General features: G+C 36.5%; 1 protein-coding gene across 1 annotated transcript in view; it reads right to left on the bottom strand.

Annotated features, from left to right (window-relative positions):
• Nucleotides 1-17,604, bottom strand: part of LOC129495519 (rho GTPase-activating protein 15) — a 617,088-nt gene that overhangs the window by 242,451 nt on the left and 357,033 nt on the right. Inside the window, exon 9 of the mRNA XM_055303107.1 lies at nt 15,839-15,961. Coding sequence (XP_055159082.1) covers nt 15,839-15,961 — 123 coding nt within the window. The remainder of the gene's footprint in view (nt 1-15,838; nt 15,962-17,604) is intronic.

Raw genomic sequence — 17,604 nt, 5'->3', positions numbered from 1 at the left:
TGGGATTAGTGCATATTCTTTATTTACATTGCTTTTCTGGCCAACCACACCTCCCATGGGAAGGAGTGCAGGTAAGGGTGGAATGGAGTAGCTCAGTTGGGTCTGCCTACTGAATTGGCGCAATGATGTTCACCACCCGGACGTCTAAGTTGAAGTGTCGGTATTGGTGGGTGAAAAGACAGTGACTGAAGAGGAATTTTGAGCTTGTAAGCAGTCAATGGGAATTCTGAGATATGGCAAAATTGTGCATGAATCCCAGGTAAGTCCCACGGGATAGGTCTGACTTCTTTTAAGCAAAAGGCCTCATGTGTTACGGGAAGAAGCCATTTTCTCACTTTGTGAGATTTAGCCTAAGAGCTGTTGCTTCAGGTCCTAACATACGAGGTGAAACATGCAGGTGGCTGAGAAGAGAAGTCTCTGCATTTGCTTTGGAGACAGTATGAATCTACAAATGTTGTAGCAACTAGAATTTCAGAGTATCATTTGGCATGTGGAAGGTTTCGTAGATTTGGAAGCTCTTGGACAGTACCGAGGAGGTAAGGAAGCCATGTCTCAGAAGATATTGGCTGCATGGCTGTGGTGAGGTGGCTTCCTTGGTCTGTATGTGGGTAATGGGGTATCAAATGCAGTAAATTGCAGGTGCTCCCAGAAATAGCCACGGAGACCTTGGAGAAGGATAAAGCCCAAGTTGCCATGGTTATACAAGTGGGAATCACAACTTACCGTATTTGTGCCTTAATATCTGTGTTACTTTGTTCATATTCACATGCTGTTGGGGCAAGGCCCACTGTGGTTATATGGGAATTAAGTAAAATTAGAAAAAGCTTTAATTTCGTAATACAGATTTCTGATATATCTTTTCATTGGTCTTCTAAAATGGGGACAAGTTTGCAGGCAGAGTATGGAAGTGTCTATTTTTTTTTAATGTAAACTATTTCTAAATAGCGCTAAAGTATTCAACTTGGAGGGAAGGAATCACCTTCCTTCCACCTAAAAAAAAGATATTATACATCTTTCTAGTCCCAGTATCCAGCCTATTGTTTTCTGCATGGGAGGTCCTCACTAAATGCTTGCCAAATAAATAAAAAGGAATGATGGGTACTAAATGAACAACAAAATTGTCTATAAAGTACAAACTCCCAAGCCTGGCACAGTATTTTTGCAGTGCACAAAATACCTGCCACAGACACTTCTCATCCAATCCTCTACATTTCAGACAAGCCATAATTCCCATGCTTTCCTACAATTATGCATCTTGAATTGCATAATTCTCACCCAGCTCTCCACATAGCCAAATGCTTGGAGTCAGGACTCAATTTAAAGACTCCAGAATAAAGGAAATATTAATCTTTCTCACACTTTTCCCACTTGTAATTACCCCAAATCCATGATCTGAATGCTCCTAAAGCATTTGACATTTGATATATTATGCCATATTTGTTGTACCTTTATCTCCCTTACTCATTTTGTGGGAAACTCTGCTTTACGTAGCTTTGTATCCTCTTAGAACATAGTGAGTTAAAGAATATATATGAGTAGGTGGTAGAAATAAAAATCAAAGCATAAAGAAATGTAAGCATAGTTGTCCTTCATCCTTGTTACTGGATAGTGCATATTAAGCTACAAGCACAATGTGAGGTACAGAGAATTTCTGCTCACAATATTGGCTTTATTAGTGCAATGCCCCAAAAATCTCCCCCCAATTTATCTGTTTTGCAATTTTCAGAATATCTACTCTGCATTCAGGAGAAGTGCTCTCAATATGCCATGCGATGGGAAGAGTAGAATTAGGAGTAGAGTATGAGAATTAATAGTTATTATTTGCTATGCTAATTGTTCTTTGTGTAGTATCAACAATCGTAAGAGGCATTATCTGGAAAGTGTTAATACAGAAAATTTCATTACCTTGTCCAAACTCTCAAAGCAAGTAAGTAGCAGAGCCAAGACTATACTTCAGATCTACTTCAAAATTCAGTGATCTTTATGGCTTAATGACTGCAATACATTGTTTTCCTGAGTAAAATAGAACACATATAGCTCTTTTAAATAGCAAGGGAGAGCTTGTCACCACTACCTTATCGCTTCACACCATATGTATCCAGACCCGACGAAGAAAATGGTCTTTCGCGTATTTCATTATTATAAGCATTCTTTACATATTCAATCATATATAAAACTAAGCACAGTTTTGTGTTCGAGTATCTGTTTCTCCCAAGAATGAGCTGCATTTCTTGTTAGGCATTGTTGGACTCGAGGATTTTACGCTGGTGATAATGGGGGCAGCAGGCTGGGAACCTTCTCTAGCAGAGGTTGCTGAGACCACTTCTAGCCTCCAGATGGTGTGCCAAATTGATTAGCACAGACTCCTTCTAGCAGATCTCAAATGAGTGTCTATGATCCAGCTCAGTATGTGAAACTGAAGCTCAACACACATATCCATGCCAGCCTCTCAGACTCTTGACTGAGAGAATTGCATCTGGGAGACAGAAGTTTCCTTTGGGCTTTTAGTAGTGTTCATACTACAATAACTAATTGTAGGAACAGATGGCTTTGGGTTATCACAGGAAAATGCTTTCCATTAAAACTTTACTCAAAAGTATTTAATACCATCTCCAAAATTCCTCAAATACGATGAATGTCCCATATCCTCAACTTTCTTTGGATGAGCTATTTATTTTCCACCTTCTGGTACTGGATCAAGATTGTGGTCCCTGTTTCCCTCCTTATCTACCACTTGCCCATCAGTCTCTTCTGAGGCCACAGCTCCCTGGCCAGGCTTCTGTTTCCCATTCTGTCCTCCATGCTACGGTATGAGACAGGCATGTCTACTACTAATGTAGTACCTGGTATGTGACACTGTACAGTCACACTTGGAATACTTATGTTCCTATACTGCACAACCACCCCTGGAATACTTTCTCCATATTGCTGTGGCATCTTGAGTTGAACATCACTTCACACACGGATGTGGCTCTGTCTCCTTGTGGGTGATCAATGGTGTATTTCTAACCAATATTACTTGTCTTCAAGATTATTCATTCATACTATAAGCATGTAATCTTTCTAGTTAAAGGGCATGCATGCGAGCGTGTATGTGAATAAAGGAAACTTATGCTAGAGAATTTGAGATATCTGACATCATCGGGAATTCTGTTTTTGATGAAGAGAGGGCCTAACCTTGCTTTTTTTTCCTCCCTAAAATGTTTGACTTCTTCAACTGGTAATTATATAAACATATTTATAGCCAAAACTGGCTCTCACTTCCTCTTTTGACATATTAATTGTTTCTAAAAACATTAAGTGAGGTCCTGTCAAATTCTTTACATAATATTGAATGTACTCCTATGCTAATTAATTTTTTTAATGGAAAAATTGTCACATGCTTAAGGCCCCAGTGCATCTGAAATGTGGAATGACAAAAGATGTAAACATTGTATTTTACTGTTCAGGAGATGAATGTGTGAGATGGTGCAAATGATGATGGAGTCTGGGGGAGTGATGGCTTTTCTGAAATTTAGATTATTTGGAATCTCAAGATACTAAGATATCCTGAAGATATTATTTTCAGCCCATCTGCTTTCTTATTTCTCAGCCTCTGGTTGCATGATAGATTCCTTCATTGTAAGGTTAACCGAGGGCAGTCCTCTTCCCCCTCCATTTTTTTCTTTTCCTCCTATGAGTTTGAGTTCCAAGTTCAAAGGGACAAGTTAGGAGTGATATATTCAAGTTAATGACCTTCACATGTGTTTAACTTGGATGACATCTCCTCTAAAATCTCCCTCCTGTCTAATATGGGTAGATAAGAAAATCATTAAAAAATTGGAGCTCAGCAACTGTTGAAAGCAAATGAAAATTTCTCTCTTTTGCTCTTACATTTCTAAAGGAATTGGATCTTATGAAAATGTCAATCCTTGTAGCAGCCTCTTACATGGCTATCCACACAAGTTCTCCATCACAGCACAAAGCATGATTCAATGACCATATGCATCTCAGAACGTCAATAAATTGGGTAATTTTAAGATTTAGTCCAGGCACACTGGTTAAAATCTGGGGCAAAATTTGAGCAATAAATATATACAACACTCTGTCTAAGGAACATTGGCCAAATGTATGACTTATTGAGTTTTACAATCACAGCATCCTTTATATTCTGATTGTCTTACGTGTCTAAACACATGCACTGTCGGTGTTATTGTCAAATAAATCTCTAATTCCACAAACCGTCATTAGTCCTAGGTATTTGTTACATGTCTGGCTTCCGCTGGTTGGGTACATTTCAGGTTTTTTCTTTTAAAAATAAATATGTGAAATAGGTACATAATATGTGGCTTTATATTTCTTCAACAAACCCCAACTTAATCTTATTATTATAGATTGATGTTTTCCATCAGTTAGCCATATGAAATGCTTCTAATATTTATAATGGCATATCAAAAGCAAAATGCTAGAGATAATTGAAAACGGGATGAAGTTAGATACTAGTATTAAATAGTAAGGACATTGAACTCTTGGAAAAAATATAAATTGGAGAAGGCGGGTTATAAACAGATATTTCTTTCTTATAAACTTCTTTAAATTTCTCCGAATTCTTTTCTTTACTAGGCTTTTTCCCTAAGCTACTATTAAATTGTGAAAGTGCATTTTCATAAAACCTTTTTTATATAAGTGTCACTGATTTAAGGAGGGGAGAAAAGTTTCCTCATTTCTCTTTTGTGTTCTTTTTTTTTCCGGTGTGAGAAGAAAGTGTTCAGATCATCTTTTTAAATAATGAAAACAATAATAACTGTTCCCAGGAGAATAAGAAAGCAAAGAAGAGGCTTTGTTTGACTTATCTGTGATAAGGCACTTTGGAGCTTTGGTTTGTGGGAGTTGAAGAAAGAGATGTACACAACACTCCAACCCTTCTATTATGACAGTTTATGCTTCCTATACAGCTTATTTAACTCAGATGCCTGGGAAATAGACACAATTACCACCTTATGGAATGCTACTTAACTTTAAATGTTCCCTCCAGAATAGAAACCCTCGTCATCAAAATTTGTCTGTTTCTCAGGAATTATTTCTTCGGAAGGCTTCTGCATAGGCCTGTGCAATTTTAAAATTTAACCCAAGGTTTCTTAGAAATAACTATGATATAAAGAGAAAGAAAACAAAATTCCCACACTAAGGGAGTTTGTTCACAAGAGCTCCTGTGAAAGAGCTGTGTCCTGTGCCCATGTACACTATAATCATTCACTCTTTCAGCTGTTATCAATTTAAAACCAATGAAACTCCCACACTGAGTCCATTTGAGCAGTCAATTTTAATATCTCGAGGCATCTGTAGTTATTCTGAATTGGCTGCAAAAGCAGAACTAACAAGTTAAGCTCTAACCATAAGTCGACATCAGGCTGGTAAACCATACATCAAACACAGACAGTTAGTCAATACTCCAGTATGAAAAACCAACTAGCATTTTAAAGAAGAGCAACATATTCATAATATGTTTGGCAGTCTGGTTTGCATTGCTTCCTTGATGGCTGTGCATTTAACTTTCCAGTCAACAGGGAGCTCCTTGCACTGGCAAAGCAACATGTTTGAGGGCAAACCGGCCAGTCTTCTGATTTGTGGGTCATATTTCTAAATGAGAATAAAAGAGATGGAAGACTGTGTCTTTTGTGAGTAAGACTCGAGAGCGTGTCTTAATAGTTGGTTTTTATAAGAAAACTGTTTCAACCATATGTTCTGGATCTTTGCACACAGTCCCTACTTCAAATATTATGTCATTGTCAGGCCATGTGTCTCAATTTTGTGTTTGGAAAATATGGTTGCTTGAAATACCTCTTTCTCTCCCAGGAGTGACTCCATGACGGGGCTGCTGCCTCCCATAGAGAGAAGAAGACAATGAAGAAGGAGGAGTATTCAAACAAGATCAAGGCAGTCATCACTTCAATCAAATCATTTCCAAATTTCTGGGGCTGGGGGCCTTGGGCCAGGGGGAGTGAAGGGTGTTTACGACATATAGCTGCCTATTCCCAGAACTCTTTTATGTACTTTTATTTTATCTTCAAAAAGAAAGGACATATTAAAGGGAAATATCTAAGGAGGAACAATGCTACATAAAGTTTATGTTTTCAGATCTGTTGCCCCAGAAAATGCTTTGATAAAACACACTTACAGCAATACAGTCAATTTCAAAGAAAAGTTAGGAGACATACCTCTCCATCTTGCAATTTGACTAACACTGACAGACCACCAATTACGATTATCCAAATTCTGATATGGTCTCTTGTCTCCCTCCCACAAAGAAAAATAGAAAATGCTGGAATAGCACTTTTGCAACGCTGAGCTTTCTTTCCAATGACTACATTTTACAGAGGACAGTTACACTTTAATGCTGCTAATCAGGTAGGGTAAACGAGTCAAAAGAGAGAGTTGCATACCGAACAAAATTTGCCAGCCTCCCTCCTCCTCCAATAACGTGATACAGTTCTTTTTTTCTTCTTTCTCTTGGGAATTTGTGGAATACTGTTGATTTATAATAGACATGAATTTGAGGGGGAAGATTTGCAGGCCAAACTGTCAGTGGTACTAAAGGAAATAAAAGAGCACTATCTTAATCTTAAGATATGTCAAAATGAATTGTTGATATTAATATTTCCTGTGCTTGTAACAGTTCACACATCTGCTGAATGTGGACCCCGATGAGGAGATAACCAGTTGTGAGAGCTCTGATAGATTCTATCCTTAGGGACACATTCAATGTGCACATAATGTAGACTTAAATCCCAAGGGTACAATGAGTGAGAAAGGAGTGGGACCTCCTTTCTCAAGCATCATGGAAAATTCAATTCATCTCACTGCCTATGAAGCATTTATTCATACATTTGTTCAAATTATCAATCTTTAGGTCAGGATGAAATTCTGTGTTTTCCTCTCCCTCAATTATCCACCTCACCACAAAATAAAATCACCAGCTAGTAGTTTGTGTGAGCAGGAGAATTATAAAAACTACAAAGGAGAAAGTGAATAGCCAGCACTGGCTTTGGATACGGTTCGTAGAGCCTAGGGAGACCCTGAAAAGCTAACAAGAACTAAGCTGAAGAATCTTCCACTGCCTGTGAAGCCGGGTTTAGGAGTCATGTGGGAACTATGTGGTATGAGAACACCTGCTGGAGAACAGCAGGGTATCAATAATAAATGCTAACCTTTAAAAAGGGGGATTCTTGTGAACACTGATGCCCTGCATCTTTTTCTTTTCTTCTTGTGGTTTCATGGAAGGAAGATTTAGGATGTGATCATGTGAAATGGCCACAGACCCCCTCTCCAGAGGGCCGCAGCCTCCTGACACAGAAGGGAAATAGCACATTAGCTTGACTTTTGGTCATCTGCAACTAGTTGAGGATATGCCTCCAAGAATGTATAAACTTCAGCTGGTGCAATGTCAGGGAGGGAAGGGGAGATTTTGTATCTTTTTTATAACCTGTACACACACACACACACACACACACACACACGTGAAGTCAAAATGTAGAGTATGCCTAAAATGTGATATAGATCCGTCTTATGAAAGAAAACCTGTCTGGATCTGTTACTGTTTCCTTATTGGTACTCATGCTCTACTTCTTATTTTATGGAAACTTGTCAGTCCTCAAAATGGAAGGCTTAAAGGCAATATTTCAAACTGGCACCAGGATTAGACTAACCTCATAGGGAATGCCAAAACTCTGGGCAATCTTTTAAGGATAGATAGACCATGGAATAAATAAAACCAGCATCTATTGCCATGGCGAGAATTAATATGGGTTTTGGAGACCATTGGCTAAAAACAAAATGTGAGAATGCTGGTTTTGAATTAATTGGGTCATATTCATCTTATATTCCCGGCACTTAGCAGGGCTATTATTAGGCATCCAGTCAGTTTTAGGGCTGAAGCTTGATACTATCTGGCATATTCTCTTACCTAAAAAATGGGAAAGACTTTGAGGGCTTGACTCAAAGGGAAAGAAATGTAATTTAAAGAAAGGAAAAAGGAGAATTATTATTTTTAGCATTATTATGATATATAAACACACAAAATGTAACAGATTATACCAGGAAATTTTTGGTAAAACTATTTTGTGGATATTAAAAATCAGATGTATATATAATTCACCATATCAAATATTATATTCTAACTAATGCCTGTGTAAAAGGTCTCTCTCCATAAGAAAGGAAGTTCTTGAACCACAGACAAACCAACTTATTATTCTGGCTCATTCTTTTTCCCCTTACCTAATTTGCTCCCATTTCTGGACCTCATTTTTCTCTTGTTGCTCCAAAGTTATTCTGCTTTTAATATCTCATAAGACCTGGATCATTTCCTCCCTGAATAATGGGCTTTTAAAAGACATGGGCTTAACCTGCTACCCAGGTGCACTTTTTCCTCAACATTTACCATCTCTCATGGTGACCTGTATTTTATTATTGAACAAAAGCTAGCTATGTGGTACTCTATTACCAACACATTTGCTCCCAAGAGCCTTTAAATAACAGAAACTGCCTGGGAACTGTAAATGCAAAGGAACCAGGAAGCTTGTAGGCCAAGATAAAGAAGCTTAAGGTTGGCTATTAATTTTGGTTAATATTAAATCATGACATAGCTCACACGTAAGGATCACAGTTCAATTATGAACCATAAGGAAGTTTAAAGAAAAGAAGATTTACAAGATATTTTCAAGCACATTAGTGCATATTGTGGAAGTTGTGGGAATATTTCAGGCCCAAGCAATGATAGACCCATGCCCCAGTATATAAATTCAAATACAATTATTTTCAGACAAACACTGATAAAAGGGCAAAATTGGAGCATATCTCTACCCAAAGGTATATTGTTACTGTTGCTTATAAATGTTTTGCTTAAATTAGCAATGTGACAGGTAGGTTACTCCATCACACATCTGTTCTATCAAAATATTTTAAAAATACTTTCCTCTTAACTCAATGATTTTGCTATTCATCAAGATGACTGTTGAAAGTTTAGGGCTGATAACTTGTATCTGCAATTTGAGTGGCAAATCTTTCTTTACTTCTCAATATAATTGACACATTTTATAAAAGTACTATAATTTCAAAGACATTATTTTCTCATGTGACGGAAACCTTAAACAATTAGTTGTGTCTGTGTGAGTAATTACTTAAATGTTCCTGCAATTAGATGACACTGTATAAATGGGTGTAGCTAGAAAAGAAAATTAGCTTATGCCCATTTATGTATAAAGAGTACCATGATGAAAATTACGAAAAAGATAAATATGAGCCAACCATAAATTATCTACGCACTTGCCTTGAAGTAAGCAAGTTACTACTGCTTTTCCTTGACACTTCCCAGGACTGATTTCCCAAATTTTAAAGGAATGCTAGAGAAAATGTTTTCCGAGGGTCATTTTGATCATAATTTGCTCCATAAACCTAAATAAGAAAGTAAAGAAGAGGAAAAATGGGGAAGGAATGGAAGATGAAAAGAAAGAAAGATGGAAGGAATAAAATTGCTAAATAATGAAGATAAGCTTGTCACTGTGTGAAGTTCTTTCACATTTCATCCCATTTCAATTTTATGATGTATATTTCATAGATGAAAAATTCAGTAACCAAACATTAAGTTAGATAGCTGGTAAAAGGCAGAACCCAGCTTTAAACCTAGCTTAGTCAAATTCTAAAATTGCTGTACTTTCAAATAAACTCAGTTGTTTGAATTGTAAAATGGAGCAGAAATTTTTTCTATCATCACATAAAAATATGTAAAGATTGATTAAATGTATTGAGAATATATAAGGCATTCCATAGTCTTCATAAATATTTGATGTTTGAGGCAGGTGTGAGAGTCCCCACACATCACCCTAAAGCAAAACCATATTATTAACAAGCTCTATCCATGTACACAGAGCTTCAGCTAGTCTTTGTGGAGACTCATTTTGTAATAAAATGAATGACCATTGCCCACCAGACATTTGAGCTAAGTCACTAATGTCATAGAAGTACAATATGAAACAAAAATACCTAGATAAAATTAATGATTTAAAAAGCAGGACATAACACCTTAAAAAGTAAAAAGAAAGTCCAAACAACAATAACCCATTTTTATTTATATCTTTGGATAAGTTAGAAAAAAAGATGTAATCTATTTTCTTTTTTTGTCACTTATTCTATTAATTAATATTTATTGAACGCTAAGTGCCAAGTGTCAGCCTCACTATTAGATATGGGAGTAACATGAGCAACAAAGTTTCTACCTTTATGACATTTGAGAAAGTGGGATAAGCAAAAAAAGGATTGAGAATAAGAAAGACTCTAGCAAATTGAAATATAACTGCTGAAGTTAAAATAAATTAATAAAGACAAGGGATAAAATTGAGAATTCTTTCAGAATATGAGAAAAATAAATCTTGATTATCTAATATTCATATCGTAAAGATCCCAAAAGAAGAACCAGAGAAAACTGATGGGAAGGTTGTATCAACATAGTGATAAAGAGAAAAAAAAAAAAAACACTCGGAGCCCAAGAGAATCATAATTCTTAGAGTTGAGTGCTAAGCAGAATAAATGTTGTTAAATTCTGCCAATTATATACATTATCTTGATTACAGAATTTCAAAATAAAGACAAAAATTCCCAATGATTCTGAAAGAAAAATATTCAAAGTAACAGGAGTAAGAATGGAAATGGCAACTTTGAATTCTAGAAGCAATGGAATTCTATACCCAACTACACTATTGAGCAAGTATGTGGATATACTGAAGATATTTTTAGACAATCAAAGTCTCATGTTACCTAAATAAGTTATCAGAGGCTGTTACATAATAACTTAAGGAATTAAAATAAGAAAGAGAAGGTATGGATTCAGAAGACAGTGAATACAATTCATAAGTTCAGTAAAAGAGAATCACAGAGTGATAAAGGTGAAGACCAGAAAGCAACCAATCCAAAATGAAGTAAGGTAATGGAAGGAGTTTAGAAGATATTCTAGAGAAAAAAAAAAAGCCATGAGTCACAGACTAGAAAACACAGACTGTTTGAGAAGATTGAAGTCCTTGGTGATATAAAGGTCCAGAGACAAGGAAAAAATGAAACTCTGTGGGGAAAAAAATCTGTACGAGAAATTCACAACAAAAAAATATATCAAACTAAAAGATAGCATGATTGTAAGGAAGTGATGAAGCATAAGCTTCAAAAATAAGATTATAAAGAGAGAGAGAGCAAGCCAAGAAATAGATTCTTACCTATAGAGGACAAACTGATGGTTAACAGGGAGGAGAGGGGTGGAGGGATGGGTTAAATAAGTGATAGGGATTAGGGAGGACACTTGTGATGAGGACAGGGTGATGTACGGAAGGGCTGTATTTCTATAGTGTACCTCTGAAACTAGTATAACACTGCATGTTAACTAACTGAAATTAAAAACTTAAAAAAATAAGAACATTCTAATTTATATGGCTCATTAAGTCATAATATCGAACCCATATTCGATTGGATATGTTAATCCAATCTAGCACATGACTTGGCCAGGGATTCCAGAATATTTACATGGTCAATATAAAGTAAATGTGGGTGCCTGATTTTCTTCACATTTAGATCCAAGATATGGGGGATAAGTGGAGGACTTGATTGTGGTCGTGAAACAGCATAAATGCACTAATGCAACCTTCAAATGTGAGTCTTTTTCACCATGATCTAGGAGGATTACTCTGTACAGATCACAGAGGTCATGATATTATAAGAATAGAGAATGAAATCTAGTACTTCAAGCTGCAGTAAGCAACCTTACATAATTGTAATTGTACAAATGCTGTTTCTTTGGTTTTTAGCTTTTAGAGCCAATCTATAAATGAGTCATAATTATAGAAAGCTGTGAAATACTGAGTTTTTATGATGTAGAAGCAAGAATTACAATAGCAAAGAAAGAGGGGATGAGAGAGGAAAGGACACTAAACTTCTTGTCTGGTCAATGGAGGCACGAAGTCTCAGTTTTCCATGGTTACTAGAGCAGTAAGTAGAGATTTAATTAATTGGATGTTATAGAGAAAGTCAATGGAAAGGCCAAGACCTGCTGTATCATAATCCTTTTCATCATAAATCCACACTATAGAATCTTTAAACAGGTTGTTTCCTTTATAATATAGTGATTACAAAATAAAGTGTTACGGAATTACTTTCAATTTCTACTAATACCATCCATTATGGTTTTATCCACATGAAGATGAAAGAAACTACTTTCTAAACATACAATCCTTTCTAATTCTATCACTTTGATATAAGGAAATACCAATTGCTTCTAAAAAAACAAACAATTGCTATCCTTCCTAGAAATTGCATTGCCAAGTGTTTTCTATTCTTGGATATTAATGCTGTTGTTTGAAAGATTATATAAGGTAGTTTGACTGACACTAAAGAGCTATTAATCCAGTTCCAAAACCAGGCAGAAAATATGTACAAACATACCTACCACTCTAAAATGTACCCTCTTGCCTATAATTTACATATTAAACTGATTCAAGTTTTATTTCTGATGAGATGCTCAATGCAATAAACTTACACATTTAGAATACACTTGCCACTCCCTTGGCAAATGTGAAAGCACTTGGAGAAACTGAAGGCTTTCCAGAAGCTATCACCACCATGATGCAAGGAGTGCTACAACCACTTGAGCTGTCAAGATTTCTTTCCATTGAGTGCCCATCCAATTACCTGCTGGCCCTTTTTTTGCCATTGTAATATACCCTTCTTGTTAGTCCTATTAAAGAAATTAGAAAATGCAGCTCCATCAGGGGAGTGTTTCCAGACTTAGCTTCTAGCCAATGAAATCACATATTGGCCGGGTCTCTGTGAGTCCAAAAACCAGATATAGAAAAAAGGGTTTGCGACCAAGTTCAGATTGTGTAATATTAGGACAAGTCTCCTTTCAGATAAAGTGCTTCGTGGATATAGTTCTGCTGGGCATTATGAAGTCAAGAAGGTACAGCCCTTCCTGCTCCATTGTGGGTGCTCAGTAAAGGCTGGCTGATTTCAAAGCTTAGGCCTCTCAACCTATTGGCAACATTACATAGAGGAGTAAAAAACACTTTGAAAAGTGGCTATGGCCTTGCAGAGTCACTCCCAGGTGTCAGGAAATGCACTTTTAAGACCCAAACAGTCACCACAGCTTTCCTGAATCATGTTGTGAAGGCCTTTATTCCAGATCTAGCAGATTCAACAGTTGAAAGAATTTGATACATATTCTTGTGGGCAGGTACACAGAAGACCACTTTAAAGGCCATTATCTCTCTTTCTGAGTAATTCTTCGCCTTGAAAGAGTTAAGTCCTTTTACTTGGAGAAGGCATTTAACCATTAATCATTCATTTATCTTCTATAATTTTTCATAACTGATCAAAAACCCCAATTCCATTGCTTTTTCTAAGTCTTTGCCTTAACTTTGCTAAGAAAATAGACTGAAAGTACTAAATTTGACTGGGCCTGTATTTTTAAAAATTGGTTTAATGCTTTTTACTCAGTGAAAAGAAAAAAAAAAATCAGTAAACGCTTTTTAAAAATTCACAGTTAAAACTGAAACAAGCCCAAGAAGTGATTATATTTGCATAACTTGATGTGTATTTGGAAGAAAATTCCACTGAAGACAACAATGGAAGCTTATCAAATCAGAATTTCACATAGATTTTCCATAGCCCTACTAATGAATACTGACTCATGGGTCAGCTATGGTGGAAATTTAATGGAGCTCTAAGATAGGAAATGTACACATCGGAGTGTGTTCAGTGGTTCCATTACATCAGTATGAAAACTGCATTAGGCATCCAGTTCATCTGCTGCTTTCTGAGACCACGGCTGGAGCACTGTAGTTGTTAATGCTTTAGTATTTTGATTGGAGCCAGACCCTGCCACTGAATTAAAACCCTTTCCATTTTGCCACGGTCATGAAAAATTTGGACTGTATTTCAGATTGGGATTGTTTGAGCTCAATTTGGTTTTCTATTTTTCCCAAAGTGGCAGGTAAACTGCAACTGAATCTCCTCAAAGAAAATGATAATCGATGGAGTGCATTCCAAGATAAAACTGAAGGTACTGGTATATTATTATATGAAGCTGAATCTGTAGAGGATCCAATACTGTCGGTGGCCCTGAAAAGGACATCTTTAGAGTAAGAGTCCAAGGATTGCCAAAGCAAGTGCTAGTTCTACCCCCAAATCCTTCCATTTTAAGAATTTTCCACTCTATTAGTGATATGTATGTTCATGCTTCATAAAATTTCACCTTTCACAATTGGTTCAAAATGCCAGATGATTCTTGTGATAAGTCCCCCTGGTTTTTTTTTTTTTTTTTTTTTTGAAAGATTTTATTTATTTATTCGTGAGAGACTCAGAGAGAGAGAGAGAGAGGCAGAGACACAGGCAGAGGGAGAAGCAGTCTCCATGCAGGGAGCCTGACGTGGGACTCAATCCCGGGTCTCCAGGATCAGGCCCTGTGCCGAAGGTGGCCCTAAACTGCTGAGCCACCGGGGCTGCCCTAAGTCCCCCTGTTTAAAAGTGAACTGAAATTGATAGGACAGACAGTTATTATAACCTATTTAAGTAATTCTCATGCTAAGTATTGCTGAAAATCTTAAGATATGTTTCACCCTGTTCCTGAGAAATGATTCGGCATTACATCACCTTTTGACTCCCATAAGGATCAGTCTTTCAATTTTGTTCTCAGAATGTATTTTAGAAAGATATTTTAGCCCAGGTTCAAATTTCTTCTTATATTCAATTTGCAAAATACATCCATCAGTTAGAAAATTAAAAAAAAAAGAAAAACAGGGAAAATGTTGGACTTGCTGCACATACTTTCTTGTTAGGAAAATAATGTTTTACCTGTGTAATTTATAAGTGATTTCCAGTTATAGAAATCTGTTTTATCACTGGTTCTATGTATGCATTCATTCTTTCTCATCCCCTTGGCACCTTAACAGTAACAGCAGTAGTGAATAATAATAGCATTAATAGCAGAGAACATTTGTTTAATATTTATGTTTCCAGAGACTCTATTAAATGCGTTACGTGGGTTATCTCATTTATTTCTTTCAGCGGCCCTCTCAGTGGTGGGTATGAGCATCCCCATTTAACAGATGAGATATCTGGTGTTCAGGAGGTCATAACTTGCTCAATGTCAATACGAGTGAGGTGAGGTAAAACCAGATTCTGAATTCTGATTAGTCTAGGGCCAGAGTCTATGTTTGGCTATCATGGTGGCTAGGGCAGTCTAGACTAATTTGTTCTTTACTTTAGATATATTTAGATACATATTATATCTACTTATTCCAGTTTCGATTGAGGGCTTAGTTCTCCAGCTCCCAAATCTATAAATTTCCATGACACTAATTTGCCTTAGACTTTTGTCCTAGTGCTCACTTCAGAGAAGGGTGACAAGGTAACTTATTATCCAAATCAGGACACATCTGAGAGTGAAAGGACTGCTGCTACTAAGCATGCTGGGATGATAGGTGGGCACCAGGATTGTCCAGGCACATGGTGACATGGGTTCATTCTAATGAGCCCCTAGGATACCTCCTCTACCCAGCACCCACCCCCTCCTTGGTGCAGAGCCCAGCTCCACAGAGGGCAAAACTAGGTACTGTTTTCAATGACACTGCGTTGCAACCTTTATTTTCTCAGGATTAGTTTTCTGGACAACTGTTTTGTTTTTTTCCCTTTTGTTGTAGAGCAGAACATTCCATAAACAACCTAAGAAGAATAAAATATCCCAATATCTCTTTAGAGCTGAATAGCTATGGACACAGAGGCATATTCATTTATCATTGCTACAGTAAAAGTATAAAATGTCCTATACCTTTAATAAGTCCCTTTTCTTGCAGAGTTTTCAGGGAAGGTCTTCGGGTGATAAACTTCTTTAATCTGCTTTTAACTCGGTTTTTGTCGCTTGTATCGGAAGCACTATGATGCAGTCTGAACACTGGAGATTAAAAAGAAAAAAGAAAGCTTTTGGTAAATGTCTCCTTTATAATTATTACTTTATTCAAATATGAATAGAAAGCAGTAGTTATGGAACTACTGGAATTAATAGCTCAAACCCTTCTGTTTAGACACAGCATATGAGTAAAAATTTGCCTGTATGAAAATATTGGCTCTGTTGCCACATGAATGTGCAATGAGACTGTGGTTAGTTTCATTCATTCACCATTTATTTTCCCTCTCATTTGCTCATATTTAACGTGATAACCTTTATCTGCATAATTCCACCTATCTGTCTCTATACACAGAATTATGGTCAAAGAAAAATCCATCTAAATTAGAGTAAAAACTCTTCAAATTGTTCATTTCAATTAATTAAGATTATATACTGCCTGTAGGTAATACAGGCATTTTCAAAGGTCCTGCCTGCCCAAATAATTTTTTCAATCATCTATTTTATGTTAACTCAAATAGATATTTCCTATTTTTCTTTCTTTTTTTTTTGAAAGATTTTATTTATTTATTCATGAGAGACACAGAGAGAGAGAGGCAGAGACACAGGCAGAGGGAGAAGAAGGCTCCATGCAGGGACCCTGATTTGGGACTCGATCCTGGAACTCCAGGATCACGCCCTGGGCCAACGGTAGGCACTAAACCACTGAGCCACCCAAGCGTCCCCTATTTTTCTTATTGATGTGAAATTACCACCAGTTCTAGAAAAAATTCTGAAACAAATTTGCCTCACACTTTTCAATGTCTTCATTGCTTCCTATCCTAAGCTCTATCTTCAAAGTTAGATGTATGTCAAATTCATTCCTGAAAAAATATTAGCTCAATGTTTCTGGATTATCAGGCTCCATGCTAAAGGCTGTGAATTCCATGATGAACATAACACATAAGGTCTGGATCTCCATTAAGTATAGTGTCTAAACACATTCAAGGTATCTTATTATTATGGCCGATAAGAATTCATTGTTTCTATAAAATCATAGATCTTGGCTGGGCCTTCCTTGTCTTAACCCAGTTGTTGGGAGGATTGGGGGGCACCTTCTTAGATACATAGAGGTCTTTGCCTCTCAAACTCTATTTTAGAATAAACCAATAATTCCATTGGATTAATAATAATATAGTAAAATGTACTGAGACCTTGCTACATACTTGACACGTTTCTAAAATCTAACATGATTTAACTTAATTCTCCTGCAATGTAAGCTCCAGGTGGACAGGGATTTTTGCAAACTTTTGTAAATTTTGTTCACAAATGTGTTCCCAATACCTCAAACATTGTTCAGCATGTAAATGTAAATCTTCACTCAATATTTGTTGAATCAATTCTCAATGATCTTCTGAAGTACGTAAAATAATTCTACCCATTTTGGAGAGGAAGAAGCTGAGACAGAGAAGTTCAGTAACTTGTCCAAGGTCAAGTCTGGATATAGGAACAGTCTCATAAGATTTTTATCTGATACTCTAATTTATTGGAGTATTGGTGAAGGAATGGATAGTGAGAAAAATATATCAGGAGGTCAGTTACTCATTTAAAGTAGAATGGTTTTAAATCAACTAAATTTTTAAAAAGTAGCTATTGGATACCAAACATTTGCTAAGTTATCATTGTATGAAAGCTAGGCATGAACCATCCTA

Source organism: Nyctereutes procyonoides, unplaced genomic scaffold (assembly GCF_905146905.1).
Source record: "Nyctereutes procyonoides isolate TBG_1078 unplaced genomic scaffold, NYPRO_anot_genome, whole genome shotgun sequence".
In the NCBI taxonomy this organism is placed as follows: Eukaryota; Metazoa; Chordata; class Mammalia; order Carnivora; family Canidae; genus Nyctereutes; species Nyctereutes procyonoides.
This window is presented reverse-complemented; position numbering and strand designations above follow the sequence as displayed.